Source organism: Macrotis lagotis, chromosome 7, assembly GCF_037893015.1.
Source record: "Macrotis lagotis isolate mMagLag1 chromosome 7, bilby.v1.9.chrom.fasta, whole genome shotgun sequence".
NCBI lineage: Eukaryota > Metazoa > Chordata > Mammalia > Peramelemorphia > Peramelidae > Macrotis > Macrotis lagotis.
This window is the reverse complement of record NC_133664.1, coordinates 61,470,692-61,495,830: the sequence shown is the minus strand read 5'-3', so window position 1 is coordinate 61,495,830 and position 25,139 is coordinate 61,470,692. Positions and strand designations below refer to the sequence as shown.

General features: G+C 37.1%; 1 protein-coding gene across 7 annotated transcripts in view; it reads left to right on the top strand.

Annotated features, from left to right (window-relative positions):
- PIP4K2A (phosphatidylinositol-5-phosphate 4-kinase type 2 alpha) overlaps positions 1–25,139 on the top strand; it is a 326,382-nt gene that overhangs the window by 244,248 nt on the left and 56,995 nt on the right. For 5 of the 7 annotated variants that reach the window (XM_074192981.1, XM_074192978.1, XM_074192979.1 and 2 more), the window contains one exon: positions 24,145–24,297. In XM_074192981.1, coding sequence (XP_074049082.1) covers positions 24,145–24,297 — 153 coding nt within the window. Of the gene's footprint in view, positions 1–20,799; positions 20,850–20,934; positions 21,512–24,144; positions 24,298–25,139 lie in introns of those variants that run through there. The other 2 variants (XM_074192985.1, XM_074192984.1) reach the window with 2 other exon arrangements.

Sequence of the window (25,139 nt, the reverse complement as noted above, 5' to 3'; positions counted from 1 at the left end):
TAATTAATCATTTGTGTGCCACTCTAATCCTCTACTAGCTCTGATGTAAATGTTTTTGGCATATAAATTGCTGCCTCTCCTTGGAGACTGATTTTTCTATTGTAAAAAATGTTTAAAGAGTTCACTAAGCAAAGATATTTTAGGAACTCCCTTCACCCCACCCCATCTTCTATTCTCTTTAAGCTTTAGCCACCAAAGTTGATCATATATTGAGAAGAACTCCTGCATAGTTCAGGACCGGATGGTGTCTTTAAACCTTCAATTCAAGATAATAAGGATGGAGGGAAGGAATCCTTCTTCTTCTTCTTCTTCTTCTTCTTCTTCTTCTTCTTCTTCTTCTTCTTCTTCTTCTTCTCCTTTGTCTTTTGTTCTCAAAGAAGCCCATTACTTCAAGGAGGTGATCCCTTAACAAGCAAGTAAATTGGATTTGAATGAGGGGGACTGGGCTAAGTCCACCAGCCTCACTTTCTTCTCCAGAGCCATCAGGGTCCAGTGACCAGATATGAATCAGGACAACTAGATATGGCCCTGGATTCAAGGCAATCAGGCTTAAGTGACTTCTCTAAGGTCACCCTAGTAAGTGTCAAATGTCTCAGGTTAGATTTGAACTCAGGTTCTCCTCACTTCAGGGCAAGTGCTCTATCCACTATGACACCTAGCTAGAAGGCAAAGAGGAGAATTTATAGTTCTCTACAAACATGTGCACAAAGGCTAATGCTGATGTGAAATATAAATGAAAAGATTCTTACTCTCTGTAAAGATCTAGCCATCTCCCATTAGACATGCCTCTTTAATATGAATCAATCTGAATTTCTTCTTTAGACATAGCCTCATAAGATTCTAGTTATACTCACAAGTATTTTTGTTCCATGAAGCTTCTCAAATATAAGTTCCTTGTCTACCAGAGTACACTGAAAGACAATTAAATGCTTTTTGTCATGACACAGAAAAAAAGTATTGTATTTACCCAGCTCTAAAGCAACCAATCAATTCATTCATAGTTAGTTGGTCAGTTAAGGAGTGGTAGGTTCAGTTAAAGGAATGATTTGACAGATTTACTGGATGTTTGATGAAATGACTGGTTCAGTTCCATGGCAGTGAAGGGTGAAGTGTTTCCACAGAGGCTGTCAAAGTAGAATGACAATCGACAAAGAACTTGAAACAGATCGATTTTATTTCCCCAGATCTTACCCCCCACATTTCCCCCCTCCCACACATATTATTAGAAAACTTAGACACGTTCATTTTGGGTATATATTTGTGAATAGCCACAACAGCAATAATAACTATAGCTTTGGGGGGTGGGTAAACCTTGGATCAAGTAGAGAATGGCTAATCAAAGTTTGATGCAGCAGAATAGTGTTGTCCTATAAAATAAAGTAAAGATGAGGAATGCAGAGAGACATAATTGTATCACTCGGTAAGCAGAACTAGAAAATAATATACATAACTAAAACAAGGTAAAACAGAAACATGAAAAGTTAGTAAAAATAATTGTAATGATGAATCTCTAGATTTGGTGATAGTAGATTACTAGTGCAAAATGTCACAAGATTTGAGTACTGCCAATTTTTTTAATCAACTTTTACTTTGTTTTACATTGTTCCAAAAGGAGTGAGGGATTCTAATTTCTCTGGGTTCCCCACCAGTTTTTTCTTGTTCTTCTTTGCTGGATCTTCAACCCGTTTACACTAACTGTGGGTGTCTCACAGGCTTCTGACCTGTGTTCTCTCTTCTCCTTCCTCTGCACTATCTCAGTTGCTAGCCAATCCTCCTGACTTACGTCCTGCCACTGGACTCCATTGATCTGGGAGGAGAAAGTGAAGTTGGTGGCTTTGCACAACATTACCTCACTGAAATCCAGTTCACTTATTGGTCCTCTTCTAGAATGAAGGACAGATAACAAACAACAATTTTACTTGATGATTTCATCACCTCTTATCCATTCAATTACTCTTCTCAAATCTACTTACTGAGCCCTAACTTCTCTATTCATCTTCAGTGTCACATTTCATCTACCTATGGGACGTATTGACCTAGATGTTCCACAGAGATCTTAAACTCAATGTATCCAAACCTGAACTAATTAGCTCTTTTCTTCCTTACTTCCCCCTTACTATGAACAGTACCACAATCCTCCTCCCAGTCATGCAGACTCATAGCCTATGTATTTATTGTGTGCCTTCTATGTCTTATAAACATTGTGCTAAGCACTGGATTTAGAAAGGAAGGCAAAAGGAGTCCCTGATCTCAAGGAATTCACAGTCTAATGGTGCGGACGCGCAAACAACTTTGTGTACAAACAACGGATACTGATATGTGAAAACACATATATACACATATAAAATATAAAACTATATATTTTATATTTGCATATATTTTATATAGATATATCTATATAGATTTATATAGATATATCTATATACACATATATGATAAATAGGATACAATCAAAACCAGCAAAACACTAGAATTTAAGAGTATTGGTAAAAGCTTTCTGGAACTTAAAAGAAGTCAAAGAAGTCAGAAGTTATAAAAGAGGAGAGAAGGTGTTCTTGCGCATAGGAGGTGGTCACAAAGAACAGTAAAGAGATCAGTATAACTGGATCACAGAGTGCATGAATGGTGAAGGATAGGGGGAGATTTGCTTATTTGATCATGCAAGTGTTAGGGAGCCAATTGGAGTTTAAGGGGTTGAGTGATCTGTGGTTGAACCTGTGCTTCAAGAAAATCACTTTGACAACTGGGGAGAGGTAGGACTATAGGGGAGAGAGGATTCAGGCAGAAGACCACCTAGAAGGTTACTGCCCAAGTAAAGGTATGAGGTGATCATCACCAGGGTGAGATGGTGTCAGAAGAGAGATGAGGGGCCTATGCAAGAGATATTATAAAGGTAAAAAATCAAGTTCTAGTAACAAATTGGATATGGAGCTATGATAGAGTGAGGAGCTATTTATCATATATATGTGTATATAGATATACATATATATCTATATACACACAATACACATAAAATATATGCAAATATAAAATATATAGTTTTATATTTTATGTATATGTATGTGTGTGTGTGTGTGTGTGTGTTTTCACATATCAGTATCTGTTGTTTGTACAAAGTTGTTTGCATGTCTCCACCATTAGACTGTGAGTTCCTTGAGATCAGGGACTCCTTTTACCTTCCTTTCTAAATCCAGTGCTTAGCACAATGTTTATAAGACATAGAAGGCACATAATAAATATATATTGACAGGCTGACTGGACTGTTTTATAGATAACATGAACAACCCACTTAATAAATCAAACATTTAGGGAATTCAGTCACTTCTAAACATTCTAGCATAAGTTGTTTGAAATGGTCTTTTTTCCATCTGATTGTGAAATTAGAATAACTCTGAAGCATTCTGTCCGTATGTGGAGGTGTTAGATTCCTGAAGAGGATCGCCTGGTTTTACTGCATGGCTTCTTAAAAAGTATCTGTTCTCTGTGACTTGGGGGAAGTTGGGCTGGGGGAAGGGAGAGGCAGTTGTAAATCAATATGGCTATAAAGTCATTCTACCACCTGGTTTATTTATTATTCAGAACTTTTACATTAAGTTAAAAGGATAAATGGCCCTGATTCTTATTGTTTTTGTTAATGCCTTTTGCTTTACCTGAAAGGAGTCTGTATTGATCCATGGAGACCACTACAATAAAAGTAGAACATGGTAATTAGCCCACTTAATTGACCTTTATCAGAGTAAAAAACAGTGAATTTAATCAGGCCTCTTTGACTGAATCGGAAAGCATGCTTCCTGGCCCACTAAATGTTTGTGGCTCTGCTTTGACATGCTCTTTTCTCCTGTCTTCTAAAGGCTTAGATCTCTTTTTTTCTTCTCCCTGGCTGGGAAAAAGCTTTTAATAGCAAATTGAAGCATCTGCTACAAAGGATTCAGCATTAAAAACTTCCTCTAACTATGGTTATCTGCAAAGTGGGTGTCTTTCATATTCCCTTTCCAGTCCCTCTGAACTCTGGAACATTGCACTGCAGCCGTATCTTCAGGTTGTCTCTACTAAGACAATTCTTGCTCAGATGGCCCTTGGCTATCCATGGAGCCACTGCTTGTACTTCGACCCTAGACACTATTGCTTCAGGATCAAAATAAAATTGTTTCCATCCAATTTCATTTCTTCACAAATACATGAAATTTAGAGCCTTGTGACAGGATGGAGAGATATTAAAGATAGGACAAATCAAAAGTCCCTGACCTCAAGGAGTTTCCATTCTACCATTTGTCTCATCTGTGTGTGTATGTATGACTTTCTGTGTGTGTATGTATCTATATGCATCTATTTGTATATATATGTGTGTGTGTGTGTGTGTGTGTGTGTGTAAGAATATGAGAGAAACTATTGAACTATTACTAGAATATATATATTTTGCCAGGGGAAGAATCATTAGATCTAATACCTTCATGTGACAGATGAGAAATCTAAAGCCTAAATAAGTTACCTGTGGTCATACAAAGATTGAGAGGTAGGAAAAGCAGAACTGGATCTGAACCCAGGTTCTGCTGTGTTCTCTCTCAAGGAGATGGGCTCTTTGTTGAGTTTAGTCAAGTACACAGTACTCAGCTGCATCCTATAAGGGACCTCTTTCCAAAGCAGTAATAAACTCCTCTCCAGTAACTAGTCCCTAACCCGATCAGCAGCAGAGGACAAAGGGAGTTCATTAGTAATACTGTCATGCTTCTCCCTGAGCTGAACCCCACACTGGAAGTGCTCATGGACGGGTGGTTCTTTCATCTCCAGGCCATCTCCAGCTTACCACTTCTAAAAATAAGCTGCTCAGAATTCCGGCAAGATTGAACTGGTCTGAGGATGCCTGGAACTGAATTACTAGCTTAACTGCAACCATTCTTGGAATGGTCAGAATGTTTGTTTTAGGGAGGGAAGATGGGGAAAATGTCAGTGAGTAGCAATTACCCTACACCCCAAAGACATATGTGGTACATGGGTTATATGTGCCTATGGGCATCTTCTTCATACATACATAAATATACTGGCAGCATGTTATAGGAGCAGGAATACTGACTTGAGATTCAGAGTGCCTGACTTTGAGTTCTAACTGCTGTGGGAAGACATGGGCAGATCCCTTTGACTTTATGGACCCTGGACTAGATAACTTCCAAGAGCCCTTTCTAGCTCAAATTCCTATCATCTTGGTTTCCCTGAATCTGCCTTTTATTTTACTTCCTGCTCTTTTGTCTAATCAAAATATCTTCATTTGGAATCTACATGTTTTTAGTCTTGTGCATAGCTGACTATAGTTCCTCTCCCTCTGCGAAGCTAAGTTGTCTTCAAGACTCCAGAAGTCCAAAAAAAAAAAAAAAAATCTCCTTTTCCCCTTGATCCTGCTAAAAATGGGCTTCCACCTCATTCTCTTTGTAGTTTTCGGTCAGCCCCCTCACATCTTGCTTGCACTGACTGGTAACCACTTCTCTAGTTTTCTCTAACATGTTGAGTCCCACTTGTTGTCACACCCCTCCTCTTCCAGCTGTCATTCAGAATCCATACTTCCTGGACAGTTAAATTCCCCAGCTGCTGCCGCACTAATCTGACTTAGAAAGTTTGGGTTATGTTTCCCAAACAAGAGCAAATGGTCATCCTTGCTACATAGTCTTACAATGGGGTTAAATGCACCTTTGCCTAAAGAAAGCTGAATCTTCTAAACTCTAGTAAATAATATTCCACTTAAGTGATGTGACCCAATACTAGATAGCATGCTAAGGACTTCCTTTGAAATAAAACTCCCCACACTCCCCCGTACTCTCATGGTACTGCCAGATACTGCCAGATCTGATTATGTCGCTCATATGCTCCGAACATCTTAGTGGATCTCTGTTGCCTACTGAATAAAGTCCAGACACCTTAGCTAACATTCAAGTCCTTTTACAAAGGCTTCACTCAGAACACTCTCCCTGGTTCATATACAGTGCTTTCCCCATCTCCTTGTATTTATTTCTATTTTCTAATCTTTTTTCCACTCTCATACATCTATTTTTTTCTTTGAAATCCTGTCTGACATGCAAAATCCAACTTACTGGATTTGGGATCAGGAAGGACCTGGGTTTAAATTTAGATATTACCGGGAACTCACTTTTCTCCAACCTTATAACCAGTTAGTGGTTGAGGGCTGTTGTTTCCACCCTTGTAACAGTTCCAGGACATACTCCCTTCTCTCCTCTGGCGCTGCCACCATCCTGGGGCTGACCCTTCTTACCACTTCTGCTGCTTGGTCTCCCTGCCTCAAGCCTCTCCTTGTATCAAACCATCCTCTACTCACTATCAAACTGATCCCCCTGAAACTTGGATCTGATCTTTCTCACCACCCTCATTCAGCAACCTCCAGACTCCCTGTTACCTTTGGGATCAAATTTAAACTCCTGGCCTTTTAATCCCTTCCTTGCCTGGCACCCTCTTACCTTTCCAGTTACCCTCACACCCTGCTCCCCTTGACAGTCTGCAGTCCAGGGACAGTGACCTTGTGGCTGTTCTTCTGATACAACATATACCTCATCTCTACTGTAGGCATTTCCACTGGCTTTCCGCCCTGCCTGCAATGCCCTCCCGCCTCATCTCCAGCTCCTGGCTTCCCTCAAGTCTCAGCTGCAAAAAGCCCTTCTTAGGCATCCTTCATATTGATATTTTTCCTCAGAGTTTACCTCAGAGATTTATCCAGCATTTTTTTCCTTAAGCACTGTTTCCATATTGTCTTCACCAGTAGGCTGAGCTCCTTAAGAGCAGGAACTAGGGTGTTTTTTGTTAGTTTTCTCTTTTTTGCTTTTCTATCTCCAGTTAAGTAGCATAGTGAGTAGAGTGCTGGACCTGGAGTCGGGGAGATCTGAGTTCAAATGTGACCTTAGACAGCAACTAGCTATGTGACCTTGAACATCTTTTAACTTCTGTCTGCCTCAGTTTCCTCAGCTGTAAATTATGGATCATACAAAATAGCACCACCCTCACAGGGTCAGTGTGAGAATCAAAAGAGACAATACTTGTAAAGTGTCCAGTACACAGTATTCACTTCATAAAGGTTAAGTGACTAGCATGGAGTCAGGAAGATCTGAGTTCAAATGCTACCTTACACATTTATTGCTCTTTAATTTCCTCAGTTGTAACATGAAGAATTTGAACTTTGTGATTCCAAATAGTGACCAATGATCTAAGAAATGTTACTCAGTCTTCCCAGTTGGATATTATCTTTCCTTTCTTAATCCTTACTTAAACATTTTATGCTCTTTTTAAATTTTATTTATTTATTTATGCTCTTACCCAGACTATGGCTTTTGTTTAGTTTTATATTGACTGTTAAGCAATCGTATGTTCTATAACTTCCCTGCTAGCTTAAGTGCTGGGAGAATAGGGACTCTCTCTTAATTAATATTGTATTTTTTTCTGTCACCTTTTTCACAGTGGTCTATAATGATAGCAGCTGAATAATTGATTGTTGAATAAATAAAGACCTTTGGGCTATGGGGGGAGTGAGCACTAGCCTTCCTGCAGCACCTCCCTTCCCTTGGGAATCATGTTCTTGGATTTTATTTTTGTTCTGCTTTTTAAAATGAGTAAATACTATTGCACTGGTCAGGGTGTTTCATCTTCCCTTTGTATTGAAAGCCATTCAAAAATAATGACCACATCATAGATGTTCCATGATGTTCTGCAAATGTTGAGTAAAATGTGAATTTAGTGATTAGTAACATATTTGTTCTTTTCACTTCCACTTACCCATGAGTCTAAAAGACTACATATATATACACACACTCACTTAAATAGGGCCATTTGGTCATCTCTTTTAAAACTGGAAGGGATCTTAGCATAAATTTGAACACCCTTATTTTATAAAAGAGGAAACTGAGAAGGAAAGAATTGTATTTATTTGTTTGTTTATTTATTTAAATTTAAGGCAGTGGGGTTTGAGTAACTTGCCTAAAGTCACCTAGCTAGGCAATCATTAATGTCTGAGGTTACATTTGAACTCAGGTCCTCCTGACTCCAGAGCTGCTACTTTATCTACTATGCCACCTAGTGGCCCCTAAGAGACTGAAAGAATTTAAGTGATTTTCCCAGGATCAAAGCTAGCTCAATCAGAACTTAGGTCTTACCCTTTAGCCATTCAACCTCCTAGTTCCCTTCAAAGAAATTTGAATGAAAATATTAAAATTCTTTTAAAACTATGGACTTATATATTCAAATTCAGGTCTGACTTTGTGGTCATCTACTTTAGCCCTCCCCCCCGAAGAAACTTAAGATCCAGGGGTATAAAATAATTCTCCCACAGTCACATAGGGAGTATGTGTCAAAGGATTTGAACCCAGGCCTTCTGATTTCCAGTCAGAGTTTCAACACTTTTCTGGTTTTCAGTACATTTTAGAACTCTTCCTCTCCTAGAAAGAGGAGTTAGCTAAACGTTAAAAGACCTAGGTTCTAGTCTTGGTTATTCTACTTACTATGTGGTGTTGGGCAACTCACTTTAGACCCTCAGTTTCTTCATAAATGATCTTTAAAGCCCCAGTATTCTCTGATTCAGTGGCCAAATGTAGGGGAGCAATATTGAAATCTGTTCTCATCATAAGGAGGCCGGTGTTCCTAACCCCATCCCAAGCATTTAAGGCATCATCATCATCATCATCATCATCATCATCATCATCATCATTATTCCATCAAAGTAGGATCTAAGGATCCTTTCTTTTATAAGTTGACTCCATTTAGCAGTACTAGAAGCTGTTCCAAAAGGAAGGTTTAGTAGAACAGCTTCTTTGCCCCCTTGCCCCTTCTCTTCCCCTCCCCCCATGATCATTTTCCACATAGCTAAAAACTACATATTAAAACTGGAGACCAGAATTACTTGGATGGGGAAAACATATGTCTATTAAAATTTAATATACTTAAATGTTCAAATGATTGGATATTAAAAATGGAGGTAAGGGAGAAACAGCCACTAAATCATGACATTTTTATGTGATATATAAAAGATTAGTGATGAGAATGAGCTAATTAAATTGACCTTTAAAATTTCCCCACCCTCCTGGAAGCTCAGTCTAATCTTGGACCTCCCACTGTGGAGATAAACAGTCTCACTCCAGACTTATAGAAGAGAGAGGAAGAATGGCACCATGAATCTCTTTCTTTGAGAAACAAGTAATGAATTTCCAATTATAAATGTATAAAGACCATCAAAGAGCTAACCTGGTCTCTCTCATTCTAAACCCATTGACTGACACAGGCTTTAGGTTGCAAGGATTGCAAATAGAATTAGAGGATGTGTCAATAAGATCTTCAGTGTATGAGATCATGAAAATGAGCTTGTGGGATGAGCCCTTTACTGACCAAACCTTGAGAATGGGGTCAAATTGAATTAGAATGAGCCATGCCACATTCCTACCATTGTCCAGCTTTGTCTTGGAAGCTCAGCTGTTGGAATACTCCAGCCCTCTGTCTACCTCTGCATACATCCTCTCTTTATGAATAACTCAAGGTCAACTCTCATTCTTCAAGATGTCAAATAGACAACTCAAGGGCTAGCAAAGGAGGTCCCAGAGAGCACTGAGAAGATTTTTGAACATTTGCTCAGTTGCCTGATTAAAAATTCGAGGAACTCTGTTACCCTAAATATTGACAAGAGAATTGTTGGGAAGGTAGTCATGGGCATCTGCAAAATAATGGTAAATCTTTATCAGTAGCTTTATCCCTGTCACGGATTGAGGAGGTGAGTGACCTCTATTGTGAAGGACATCACTGAGAGGCAGTAAGTATCAAACATGTATAGCCTCCCTTACTGGCAGTTAGGAAGCCTGAATTCAAATCCCATCTCTACCATTTCTTGGCTGCGTGACCATGGACAACTCACTTATTTCTTGAAGCATCCTCAGAAAAGAGGGGCTAATAATGCCTCTTTTACCTGTCTCCCACACAGACAGCAAATGAAATGAGATACTCAAAATCAAGTGTTACCAATTCAGGAGAGAATTCAGAGTTTCTGTGCTAGATCTTTTTAAGTAGTTCCTTCCTTTTTCTTTTCTCTTTCTTTCTTTCTTTCTTTTTTGTTTTGTGAGGCAATTGGAGTTGAGTCAAGTATCTGAGGAGGATTTGAACTCAGGTCCTCCTGACTTCAAAGCCAGTGCTCTATCCACTGTGCCACCTAGCTGCCCCTATTCCTTTCTTTTTTATCACTTTGATTCTAACTGGTCATTGGTTGAGCTTTTGTTGTGTTTCCGTTGTGCACAAGCAGCCCCTTCATTTACTTATAAGTTGCATGTTTTTGTTTACCCAACTTTCTCTGTATGAATACTTTATTTTGCCCTGATTGAGTTCATGAGCTTCAACCCAAATAAGATGCAAGTGGCTCAACTGGAGGAGCCAGGCAGCATTCTCTCTTTTTTTTAATGTGTGTGAAAAGAGAATATTTCATCTTAAAATAATTTCATCTAAGATATTATCCATTTCAATGAAATTTCATACTGTTTTATCCTGACTTCCAAAGATCTTTTAGTCTCAGTCTCTCCACATGCTGGGACCCACATATGTGCATGTTATTACTTTATCTGTCCAGACCTGTTGCTTAGAATTTCCCTGAGGAAATAGCCAGATTTTATCAATTGAGAAACTCACAAGTATGTCCACTCATTTTTATGAGAACTTGGGTACAGTTTTTCCTTTTTTTTTAGCAGCTTTCAAAGTGAAAAGATCACTAGCCTTAAAAATGATCATTTCTTTTCTCTTTCTTGGCACCTACCCAAGCTAATTGTATTTAGTGGACTATAAGTAAAGAATACATTGAGGAAGGCATTAAATTAAAAAAAAAAAGACATGATGAGCCCGAAACAGCCCTCAACTCATAATTTGGTAGCTGCTAGTAATTAACATGTTTCTATTATCTGTGAACTAGATTTAATAGGTATCTTCTATCTTGACTTAAAATATATGAGAATGTGAAAAATCAACCATTCAGCATGCTTGATTGTCCATTAAAGAATCGGCATGTTTGAGTGAATCTAGCTTATAGGAGTCTACACGAAGAAGAAATAACAAATCTTGACTTGTACAAGACAAGGTGAACAAATTAGTGCTGTGTACTGTTCCTGCTGCAACTTAAATGGACAAGTATGGTCATCCATCTTAAGCACAAGGTGATCATGCAGAGCGAAGGCATGCAGATGGAGGGGATTCATTGAACATCTGAAAACAACAAGGAAGCACGCGTCCTAAAGGTACCGATTCTTTTTGCTCCATTTTACTTCTTGTGATTGTTGATTTTGTGATCCATTTCATATTTTCTGTCCTATATCACTCAAGGCATCAGTTTATTTTAGATTTGAACTCATTTTGCCTTAGCATCCCTCTTAGAAGGGTTGGCACCAGAACTTTGATTTTCATAGGCAAAGGGAACCCCTGCTTCTCACAATGATCTTGAAACAGAGAATGTGCTGGTCTATGTCAGTGTTTGTGTGTGTGTATGTGTGTGTGTGTGTGTGTGTGAGAGAGAGAGAGAGAGAGAGAGAGAGAGAGAGAGAGAGAGAGAGAGAGGAGGGAGGGAGGGAGGGAGGGAGAGAGAGAGAGAGAGAGAGAGAGAGAGAGAGAGAGAGAGAGAGAGAGAGAGAGAACAAACTCAAGTTTAGATATTCCTGACTCCAAGGTTCCCATTCTTCACCCTAGGCTGTACTGCCTTTCTTTATTCATTCTACTAATGAAAGTAAATCCTTTATGGATCATATCAATGTATCAGCAGTATTTGTGTCAACTTGCCAAGCTGAAAAATCTCCAAATAACAATCTAAAAGTACACTGGGATAGAGAAACACTGCTTGTGCCTCAGATCCTTAAAGTGCATCTATCAACATGATGTCTGGGTTAGATATTAAGACTCTTAAACTTGGAAAAGTTTCTGCTTCCTTCTGGTTTCAAGCTTAAAATAGCCTTGAGGCATCATCTTCTATGCCCTAGCCTGGTTACCAGATACACACCCAGCACTTGGTTTTCTAAGTCTTCCAAACAGCTTGCCTGGTTGCTTATAAAATTCAGCCTCCGCCTGCTTAAAGGACTTTTGAGAATTTGAGTTCAAATGTGCATAGTAGCCACTTTTCATGGAGTTTGACAGAAAGACTTAGGATTCCTCCCAAGTCAAGCTTTAGGCACTGTTACTGATATGCTACTTAATTCTAAGTGGGTATTTGATGGGGGTACTACTGTGTCTCTCATAAATCAAAGAATACCGTTTTTGCATTTATGAAGTTTACAATCTAATGGGATATGATACAAATGCATTATCATATCTTAAATATAAGATAGCTATTTAGTAATTATAGTGCAGAATTACATAAAAGGAGAATAAAACAGGTACAAATACTATTCAAGGTCAGAGGGAAGGGAAGATTATTTCTATCTGAGAAGATTAAGGAAGACTTTGGAGAAGAAAGTACTTTAGTGAGGCATTGAAGGATAGGTGGGATTTTAAAAGGCAGAGGTAGGAAAAAAGTTTCCTAGGGTGCCTTCCTGCTGTCTTGGGCTCTAGATTCCTCCAAATATTGTTTTGGTTCCTTCCACGGATTTCATTTTATAACTTTCCTATTAAGACAGTTATATAGATAAGTAAAATGTAGAATTTGTCAAAGAAAAGCATTTGTTCATTTGAAAATGGGCACTTTAATAAATACTGGATTTTTTTTTTAGTGTTTTGATATATTTTGTACAACACTAAAATTTCTCCCAGTATCCCTCTATTCCTCTTCCCTTCTCTCAGAGGGGAAATTTTTGAGTAAGCACACACATACACATATCTTTATATAGGAGAAATACATACATACATACATACATATACATATATATAATTGCTTGTATAACACTATATATACATATATAAAAGTAATATTTTAAAGAAAAAACAGCAAAATTGAAGTCATTTTTGCATGTTCATATAATGTATGTAATGTACTAGATCTCTAGTCTCTAAATTGGAATTGAGTGGGGTTATCTTTTCATTTATCTTCTTTGGAAAAATAGATTTTTGATTCTAAAATGACTTCTGCCAAGGCTTGAAAATATCAGAATCTTAATCCTTTTACCTTATTATATGTTCTCTGGGGGAAATTATAAAATGACCCTTTTTAAACAAGAGAATGGAAGAAACATATCTAAGACCTTCTTTCTAACATAGAGATCTTGGTTTATTCAAACTCATGTTTAAAAAGTTTATTGATAAATTTTCTATCACCTTTGTTTGAAAACCTATCCCTATCCTCCCTACCCAGGCAACTCTCTATTTTAATAATAAATAAAAATTGAAAGAGGAGAGGCAATTCAGCAAAACTAGCCAATACATTAAACAAGTTTTAAAAGTACGTACAATAGTGTTCCTTACCCATCTATAAGAGAAAGGCGATGCATCCCTATATATCTTCTTCATGGAAAAGCTTAGTCATTTCTAAGTACATATGTTCAATTCCTATTTTGTTCTTTCTATTTACATAATTTTAGCCACTGTATATAATCTCATATTGCATCATGTCATCATCTTTCTCTGTATGCAGTTTTTTCTTAATGTGAACTAATATTCTATTATATTCTTGTATCATAATTTTTCTAGCCATTCCCCAATCTATGATTATTTATTCTGATTTCTTTATCTTTTACCACTTTCAGCTTCTCAGTATCATGGAAAGTGACCAGAGGAGTATCACCCCAGGATTTGAGATGACTCCTAATCTAAACTATATCTTGTAGAGGTGCGGGTCCAAGTTTCTATTCTCCACCATTGCCTCCTAAAGTAGAGAAGGCATGGTAATGGGGAATGATCCAGAGGGAAAAGCAGTGACCTGAGGGAAATGGAAATCTCCTTCAAGACCCTCTGCATGTGAATTCATTAAAAGAGACATGGAGAAGTGTGCTGCGGTAACCCGATGATCTATGATGTGGTATTAGTGCTGAAACTTGTGGCTGCATTCTAAAGGACCCTTGGGAAAATTGGAAGCCTAGGGATTCTTATAGACTTACCTATGCTACATATGGATCCTATGAATCTAAACCATGGTGCAGCAGCATATGGTTGTTTCTCTAAGCCCCTGCTCTACAAATACACATCTGTTTCAACTATATCCTTCAGGGATGACAGCTTCCTACTCCCTTCCCCTCCCCCCTCCAGATGAATGAAGAAAAGTGATGAGCACACTTAAAATGATTCACCAATTTATTTGTATACATGTAAATAAAAGTGTAAATAAAGGAAGGATTCTGTATTTCATTATCTTTGTTGCTGCCGCTGCTATTGTGGATGGTTTTCTGTATGCTTTTATTCAGCTCTCTTGCAGACATCGAGGTTTGGTTCTTGGCCAGCTGGCAGCTTATCTAAATTGTTATTAAGATGTGTTTGTTGTAACAGAGAAAAAGAAAATCTATATTTAAAATCCATCGTACATATAAAGACAGACAGGGCTATGGAACACATATTTATTTACCTGTGGTAGACCTCCATGGAGACCAGTTCATGACCTTATTTCTGCCAAATATCCTGCCTAAGCAGGATTCTCGTCTTCACCCCCCCACCCCCATCCAACCAACCTTGTCTGAATGCTTTGGTACATATTTGGCACATAGGAAATGCTTTATTAGTGCTTGTTAAATGTCTTTTTTCCTTTGTGAGAGAAACACAAGCAGTCTTGTGAAATTAAGTCTTCTGTTCTCATTGGAGAGCAGACTATTCTTACAATGTTCACTAGAAAACCATAACATATCCTTTGGCCTCCTCTTTTTAAATAGTGCATTTTCTTTCTTGCTGCAATTGTGCTGAACACATCTGGAACCTATGAAATGCCATTTTCATTCTGACTTAAGAACGCTTGTCATCTCTCCTCAATTCTTCTTCCAAATGCTCTAAGTCATCACTCTGCCCCTGCTGAGAGGAGAGTTAGGTTGTCCTCACCAATGGACTTTGCCTGTGGAAGGAATTCTTTCATCAGTCCTCTATCAGGAGTATACTTCATTGGTTCCCCCAACAGAAGATGTCTTAGAAAGACAGAATTTTAGGGTTTGAAGAGACGTTAAGTTTGAATAACTTCAACTATCTCATTTTACAAAGGAGGAAACAGAGAGAGAGGCTAAATGTTTTGCCAGTAGTTATATTGGCATTGGTGTTTCTGAGTCTTCTGGCTCCAGTTCCTTCTGCCCTGCCATAGTCTCTGCCATGTCTTACTACCTTCTACTGAATTAATGGTACCACCTTACTTCCAAGGGTCATATTCTAGTGTGTATGTATTAATGATTATGATTCTGACTGACGGCAGACATCTGGATCTTATTTTGTAAATTGTCTCTTTGTGATCTTCAAAAAATAAACGATGATCTAGGGGTTTTGAATAAGAGACAGAATACCTCAGGACTGCTTACTAGTATTTATTGTAACTTTTGGCAAATCACTTGGTTTCTCTGTGTTTTCCTTATTCTTTATCTACAAAAGAAGCCTAATAATACATACCTCTTCCTTTCTCACAGCAATCGCAAAAAGATAAGGCATTTTTTTCCAATATTGTGTATATGTGTATGTGTGTCTATGTATTTTTTCTGGAAAACAGCGAATGAATCTTTAAAAAATCATACTCTTCCAGGATACTATTAATAAATTGAGTGTTTATAGAAATAATAATATTTCCACAAAGTTCTACTCTGGTGCCTGATCACAGCATAGAGTTGACCATGAGTTCTGGAATACTATGCTTCTGGAGTGCATACCTGGTGGGTACGTTTTGCCATACTGGATATTCCTGAACTGCAGTCCTTGGCACTGGACTGTTTTCTGAGGTCTGGTTTAAGTCACCAGGAAAGACCAATGTGTTGATTCATTTTTTTTGGTCCATAGAAATCCATAAAACAAATGAGAAGTGTGAAATGGCACCCAGACTATAAGACCTCCTTTCCCCTAACACCCTTGTCAAAGTATTAAGAAGTTGTTAAGAATCTTTTTAGAATGTCCATAAAATTTAACTTCAAATACAAAATCCTTGTAAAGGAATTGAATCATATTATGGGTCCTTGATTAAGAGTTAGAAGAGTCATTACTTTAGGGTCTTTTAGCTCCAAACCCTCATTTTTATAGATGGAGAAGCTTAGATTCAAAGTTTAAGCAACTTACTTAACTAGTGTGTAGAGCATTCAATAAGATTTGGGTTTGAATCCCACCTTGATTACTAGTTGTGTGACTTTGAGAAAGTCATTTAATCCTTGTTTGAGTTTCTTCATCTGTAAAATGGGGATAGTAATAATATCAACTGCCTTGCAGAGTTGTTGTGAGAATCAAATGAGATACTAATTGGTGAGTACTCATTAAATCTTAGATATTATTTTTGTTTCTCAGAATCTGACTTAAAATCTAGTGCTCTTTCTGTTTCATGATGATACTTACATTCTCACTTTGAATGGAACCAAAAGACAAATACAAATGGAAAGTCGCTAGAAGGATGGCTCAGAGTTTCTCTTTGTGAAGCTCAATAAAGGAGTTGGTTTCTCCATGGCCAAAAGGCAGCAAGAAGCAACAGGGTGTTTGATTACCTTGTATTACAGTGCTAGTGACAAGCATTTGCAAGTAGACTTCATGGAGATGAAGAGAATGTAACTGAGAGGTTTTTTTTAAAGAGGATTTTTGTAGATGATGACTTTGAGAAGCATTGAAACTGGGGGACAGGAAGAATAGTAATGCCCTCAAAGGAAATAGGGGAGTTTGCAGTTAGGGAGAATTTAGAAGGTGAGATAATGAATTCTGTTGGAGACATATTGAGTTTGAGATGCCTATAAGATGTCCAGGTGGAAATGTTTAAAGTTCAGTAGAAAAACTAGGGCTAGTAGAGAGATCTGGAAGTCATCTGAAAAGAGATGATAATTCATGGCAGCTGGTGGGCTCACTAAATGAGGGATGTAGAAAGAAAAGAGGAACCAGGAGAGAGCCCTGGGAGATATCCACAGTTAGGGAGATTAGATCATGGATAATGTTCTAACAAAGAACTCTTGAGGAGTGGTTGGACAGTAGAAAACAGGATGAAGAAAACCCAGGAAGAGAGATACTATGATTAACCAAAAACATCAGAGAATTCCTTAACAGCATTCCCCTGGTTAGCAGTGTCACATGCTGCTCAGAGTTACTAGCACCTCCCCAGTCTCAGTTTCTTTAACTATAAAATAAAACTTAATTTATAGGGTTGCTGTGAAGACAAGTACTTTGCAAACCATCAAGCAGTGTATGATTATAAGCCACAAGAATGATGATAAAATAAGAATTAGAGAGGTACGTGGACAGCTACATGGCACAGTGGATAGAGGACCTGACCTGGAGTCAGGAAGATTCATCTTCCTGGGCTCAAATATGGCCTCAGACAATTACCAGTTGGGTGACCCTGGGCAAATCACTTATCCTTGTTTGCCTCAGTTTCTTCATCTATAAAATGAGATGGAGAAGAAAATGGCAAACCACTCTAGTATCTCTGTCAAGAAAACTCCAAATAGGGTCTTGAAGAGTTGGACACAATTGAAATGACTGAACAAAAGCAAAGACAAGAAGTAGCCAGAACTCAAACAGAACATGCATATCTGCTTAAGGGAGTTCTTTTATCTCTGTAGCACTTGTGTCCACAAAAGACATTCTCTTGTATTATTCCTAATAACAAGGACTTTAAAGCTCTGCACATCTCTACAATGGTTAAGAAATGGTTTCAAAATGATGGCCAGCACCTGGAGACTGCCATGATTGAAAGATGCCCACAACCAGTCTACTAAAGCTTTGAGTCATTCAAAAAAGAGGCCATGTAATATTGAACACTACACTGTTAATGGATTGCATCTGGCATCTTTTCCTTCAGTGGGTATTTGCTAATAGGCAAGCAGAATGAGATTGCCATTCCTCATTTCCCATTCAGTGACACTCTGGTCATAAGAAAATTGTGAAAAAAGAAAATAGTGCTTCTCACGTAGCGGCTGATGTGTTTGATGGCTTAATGCAGAGGTCAGTGTTTTATGTATAATCTGAGATTGCATTTTTGAGAAAGGAACTGAGTGCTAAGGTCATTTTAAATACTGTTCTCCTTGGTCAGCAAGGATTGTTCAGCATCCATGCAAACATATTCACAGGCACAGCTCCCTGTCTGAAAATCTTGAAAGGACAGTTTTTTGAATTTATAATTAATCTGAATGAGGAAACACTTTCTAATACTGTCATATCTGCAAATCACCTTTGAGAAAATATGCTTTGCACTCCAAATTTGAGGTGTCACATGTTTTTCTCTTTATTGACATAAAAGTAGTTCTCATATGCAGGCATAAGGAAAACTCACAGGGAATTTCCCAATCACTACGTACTGTGTAATCTTCTGATATTCCTTCCTCTCTTCCCTTGACCCCTCCCCCCCCAGACCTTACCTTATCATACTCAACATACCTCAGGAAACTCATAGTTCTTCAAAAGTGTTATCTGACTTTTCTGTCATTTTTTTCCAACTCATGCACAAATATTTGTAATTCCATCGATTCTTCCCAAATGCATCTTTTTTTTCCCTGTAGTACTGAGGAATAAGTAGAATATTTGTGGTCAAAGTAATACTAATGTATACATATCAATTTGATATTTGCACATGAAGTCAATAGTCAACAAATTTGACATGTGCCTCGCAATTTATTATACTTCTACCACCATAATGGGTCTATTGGTATGATAGTATTCTTTCTCTTTGATTTAAGAAAAGAATTGAGTTTGTTGAATTATTATTTGGGTTGGGGGTTTTTTTGGTGAGGCAATGCAATTAAATAACTAGTCCAATGTCACACAGCTTGTCAATTATTTTTTATTAAGATATTCATAAAATATCAGCAGTAGTAGACAGTTATCATAGGATACGTAAGTAATCACAAACTTCAGAAACGATCCTAGTGATGAATATTTTTAACAATTGCCTAGTCTTTAATAATCAGCATCAGAAATGCCATCTAATTCTAACTGCTTGTCTCTGCCCAGTTGAATTTACCTGCCAATTATAGGTGAATTAGTCACAAGTGATTGGATTGCTGGGCATGCTGTTGATGAAACCTCTCCCCAGAGAGAGAGAGCAACATTGACTGGTGTCTGATTGTACATTTAAAGTTTCTTCAGTTCTTCTGTCAAGTACCAATGTCCAATGGGAATTTTTTTTTGTTTTAATACAGAGAATATTCTGTGTTCTAATTCCCTACTCACCAGTCATAAAGTAACTTTATTTTGCTTTAATATCTGCAGAAATGCTTTCAACAACAACTTTTTGCAAGTAGAATTTCACTCAATTGCATTCAATAAAAGAAATAATAAAACACCTTTAACCATTGCCACTGGAAAATAATTTTTTATGATTCTTCAAGGAACTATGACCAAGACATCTTATAAAATAAACTCATAGATATCCAGAAATTTTCTGCATTCAACAATTTTGTTAGCAGATTTTTCTGAATCAGTTCTGAAGCATAGATGGATTATTTTTTCCCATTGCAGACCATTTTATAATTTTATTTCATGAACACATTGCCATACAGATACTTTTTGATGAACAATGTTGTACAAATAATTTCTTCCTTTTAAGATGATATTTGTAATTTTTAAAAACCCCTTTGCCTTGCAAATAGTTTTAGTTATTCCTTTAGAACTCCTTGGAAAAGATAACCTGAAACTCTTATTATTTGATATAGACTACTCCAACAACGTCCACCATGGTACTACTGATGCTTGAAATATTGTTCTAGGATGTCAATTTAAAACATGTAGTATTTTTTTTAAAAATGGATGGAATGTGTTATACCAAGGTTTTAAGGATAGTGTATAATTGGTTTCCTGTGAACTACCCAGGAAAGGAGCTTACATTTGAACACAGTAATATTGAGCCACACCCTCTCGTTTCCATCCATAGTACTGCCTAAATGAGCTGTCAGCCAGCATGTGCATATCAAGTTCAGTATGCATTGAGTAGACTGTCTGTTCCCCAACTAGCCAGGAATAGGGAATGTTAATTTTTGGATGATGCCAGTCATTATTCCTTCTCTAAGGAAGAGTCTATAGCAAAAGCAGACATTTCAGAATCTTCAGGGCACAGCTTTGTTTTCCTTCATTGCCTCATAACAATTCAGAAAGGGAATAGATTTCCAGTTGGATCCAAAAAAATTTTCAAATGGGGAAATAGTTTAATATGATCAATGCCACGGCAGCAAATGTTTTACAGTAGTCCACCGTTTTTGTTTCATTTCTGTCACAGATCCATAATATTGAAAAACATTATGTTATAACTTTCAGTATATGTGGTATAAATTATGTATTGCATAATGAATTTTTTATTATATGCTGTATTATAGCTGAGAAATAATAACTCAGTACCTTTGTGTTAAAAAGGCAATCTTCAATATCAATAGAGTTGAAATTCAGTTATAGTTATTTTATATTTTTTTCAATAACTTAGTATTTTAGATAGTCTTGTTTGCAAGGTTTTTTATACTTTGCTCATTCAAGGTTTTAGTTTTCGTTTTGCAATTCTTAGATTTCTTTAGCAGATTAATATTTGCAAAGATAAGACAAAGTATTTTCCTGGTTCCTTTAACAAAGCCCAATAATTTTGCTGGTTTTTAAATCCCAGTAAATGAATAAAAATTTATACTTTGTCTTCTTTCATTTTGTGTGCACAGGAAGCAGCATAAAGGAGATTTACTGAGATAACCAGCATAATTGAAAATTAATCCTTCATTAATATCACCTTTTTTTCATACTGAACTACAGGCTACCCAGTCGAGTTGATGAATTTCATCTGCCTTGAAAATAATTTTAAAGTTAGTGGTAATTACATTGATTTTTTTCCTCTTTCTTAAATTTTATAATATGATAAAGAAAAGTAACAGGCAATATTATTTCTCGGAATTTAACAGGTGTGTCTGTTGAAATCAGGAGTCTATCACACAATTGAATTAGAATGTCATTACTACTGCAATATTTGTCTGAGAGAAAATATGAGCATTTACTAAGTGCCAAGACTCTCAGAGCTAAGCCATTGCAGTTTTATTATACATGACTGGCATGTATTCTGTTGGTGATATCTAGAAAGCAAAGAGAATAATTTTGAGCAGAGATTAACATGTAACAGAAAGGGAAAAAATTAATCATTTATTTAATCTACAATAGGAGGTTTCAAACTCAAAGAGAAAGGGAATCATTAAAGCGTGGGCTTTTGACTTATAAAATCATATATTAACATTATCATATAGATATATAATATCTATACAATGTATCTATTGTATTTTCATTTATTTTGTTAAATATTTTCCAGTTACATTCAACATGATTCAGACTCATTGGAGTAGTATTTGATGTCTCTGCCCTAGGATACCAACTTAACGTAGCTTCATATATAAACTTAACTGCAAATGCTGAGACTATGGTGCCAAGAATAAGAATGGCATGGAGTGGTTTCAGGGAAATCTCAGGCTGCTCAGAGGTGAGATAGGAAGACCTGTACTGGAAGTGGGAGGTAGGAAGATGGGAAAGTGGAGGGAACACTGGTTCTTGAGTCGGAGGACCTGAATTCAAAACCTTATCAGACACTCCCTGTGTAATCTGTATAGGAGGGTGAATCATTTTATCTTTTGGGGGTCTTAGATTCTTCATCTGTAAAATAAGGTTGAACTTAATGACTGAGGTCTCTTCAAACTCAAGGTCTATGATCCTTTGAAGTCTGTCTTCATAGAAATAAGGATTGTGAGTTAGGCTTTGCCACAAAATGGGACTAAAGGAGACCCTGGGATTCCAGTATGTTTTAAATAAATCTCAGTGCAGACACTCAGGGAATCAAAAGTGATAAAGACCCTCTCATCTATAAAATGAGATTGAATTTAATAATTTCTCCCAGCTCTAGATCTAGAAACTTTTAAATTCTCTCCTTATAGAGTTAAGAAGGATTATGAGCTGGGTTTTGCATAAAATGAGGCTAAGGGAAACTCGCTATTCAGTATGTTCTGAGATGGTTCTCAGTGCAGCCAGTAGGGGAGTCAAAAAGGCTAAGGTCTCTCTCATCCTTTGGTTTTTGTCCTTATTTCCTCCATCATTTTTACTTCTCTTGAGCTAGGTACTAAGAATTTGCCATTTTGACCTTTGTGATTCAACATCAATAGGCAGGTCAGTGCACAGTTAAACTCTGTGGCAATGTGAGGAAACTTCAAAATACTAACTATATAGACTATATTATCAATCCAACTTTGTGACATTCAGTTAACTTAACTTGTGATAGAATTAACTTGCCTTATTACTAAAACAGATGACAGGCAATTCAGGTTCATGTGTCCTGCAGTTTCTTCTAGATGCTGCCTGTTCTTGCCTTTTGTGAAGTCTTTGAGGTCCTTTCTGACCTGTGACAAATTCCCAATTCTCAAGTTTTCTTAAGCCTCCCATGTTCCACCCTCTCCCTTGTATCTGCCACTTGGCTTCTTATCTCATTCATTCTTTCTCCTTTCTCTTATTAATAATAAAAATTCCTGTGTACAGCAGTTTACCTTTTACAAGACTTTAAAGCTTACAAAGGCATCCTATGAGAAAGCTAGTACAATTATGATGCTCATTTTTGATTTGCTCAAAATTACAAAACCAATTCAAAGAATCAGAAGTTAAATCTAGGACTTCTAACTCCTAGGTGATGCATTGTTTGTGCTACATTGTTTTTCTCTCATTCCCTATGTCATTGAAATCCTGGCTCTGGTCCTTGGAGTGTGATACACATGTTGAGACTAAGAATTATTTAATTTTCTCTCTCAGCACTATCACTGGTAGGTACTAAATAAATGTTGATCAACTGATTATTGCCTTGGGACCTTGTGGAGAGTTGCATAGTAAATATGTCAGACTTAGGACCAGGAAGACCTGGGTTTAGATCCCATCTCAAACATTTATTGGCTGTTGACTCTGGACAGTTAATTTAACCCCTCTTTGCCTTGGTATCCTCATCTATAAAATGATGACCTTAAGACCTCTTCCAGTCCAAATGTATGAAATTTTTTTAAGACCTCTATCATCTGAGAGCTTCAGGTTCTTCTTCTATTAATCAAACAGATTAGACTTGATGATCTTTAAATCTGTGATCACTAAAGCATGGTGCCCAACATGCTTCCAATCATTTTGTAAGCATTTATTAAGCACCTACTATATGTCAGAGGCTCTGCTGGATACTGGCAACATCACTTGCATCTATATCTTTTTGTGGGGGTGGCAATGGGGTTAAGCAACTTGCCCAAGGTCACACAGCTAGAAAGTATCAAGTGTCTGGGGTCAAAATTTGAAACTCAGCTCCTCCTGACTCCAGAGCTGGTGCTCTGTCCACTATCAGTAAGTTAGGATGTGTATTAATAATGAATTTTCCTTTTGACAGAATTTTTCACAGAAAAAAATAGACAAGGAATAAAGAAAAGAAAAATGCTAAAGCATTTAAAAATAATTTGTAATCAGAGCTAGATTTGTAATTTTGTAGATTTGTAATCAGAACTCCTGAATTTCAATAGTAATTCTATTTCCGATGATGTTTCTGGACTTCTCTGTCTTAGGCTCTGGAGTAGTGCTGTAAAATTGTATATCCCTAAGGAGCTATGAAAGGTGCTAGACTTGATAAATTTTAGGGTTCTTTCCAGTTTTTCCTATGACCTTGTGATTATGTGTATTTTGTAGCCAGATCAAAACAACATCATCATTATTTGAAAATTGTCAAAGTTATCCATTTTTCAAAATATACTACAGTTTTATGTAGTCAGCCCCCCCGAAAAAATATCACACTTAGTAGTAATAACTACCATCTTATAAGTAGAGAAACAGAGATCAGAGCAGACAAATGACTTCTTACAAGTTTGTAACAGAGCCAAGCCATTGGTCTTTAAAAAAAAACGGTATCTTTGGAGATCTCCATCTGCTGTCTAGACCAAAGAATCATGCTATCAAGTGTAAACACTAAGCCATTGCTTGGTGCTCATTATGTAGAAAAGCAATATTGAAAGATGAAAGCATCAATCATAAATTATTTTGAATACAACTGGAAATTTCAATAGAGCTAAAGAATCTGACCCAGTTTTTTTTCTTTGCCACTGTGAACAGAATTCCTTGACAAGAAGTGCCCCACTTCCGAACGATTCCCAAGCACGCAGCGGAGCTCGATTTCATACTTCCTATGACAAAAGATACATCATCAAAACGATCACAAGTGAAGATGTGGCTGAAATGCATAACATTCTCAAGAAATACCACCAGGTAATTTTTTTCCCTTTCTCTCCTGGAAATCTGAGGGTAGTTATAAATGATGGCTAACTATTATTAAAGCTGAAGACAACTATATAATAGCCAGAAAATGATTGTGTAAGGATAGATGTGACATACGAATCTCCTTTCATCAGAAAGTGAATAGGTTTCTTAAAATTAATGTTAACTTGTCCTTATTACTGGCATCTATTATGTGGGATTACTTATACCATAAAAAATAGTGTTTTATATTTCTGTTATCAGTATATCTGTTCAACAGAACTATCTGTTATACTTTTTAAATGTCTATAAAACTTCAACATCTTTACAATCACTACTACTCACTAACCAGAGGGCTTCTGAATCATTAAGGAAGCTTATGTCAATTCTCTGTCTCCCCATGTGTCATACATTTCCCATTTCTTGTCCTCAGGGTGAAATGATAACCCTGAGCTTATATCATTCCAGTTTCAAGCTCAGAAAATGTTCCCAAAGGTTAATTGCTGTTGCCAGAATATGTGTTGGCATTTACATTTTCTTCTGCTTATTCCTCAGATCTTATCTCCTCTATCCTCCCAGTCTTCCCCTATCCCTAATCCACATGAAGTATAAATTGTTTTCCCCTGAAGATGCTTTTGGGGTGGGGAAAGTAAACTTAGGCACCACATTCTGCTCCTATCCCTTTGAATTTCCAGTATCCTCTTCCCATCCCTCAGTGAAAAGACCTAGGAATGAACTCAGGAACTTACCCTTCTGGATGGAAATGAAATATGGTAGATTGCATAAAAATATTGAAGGAGGGATAGAAGATAAAATTTCACTTACCAGACTATGATTTAAAAAGTATCAATCTT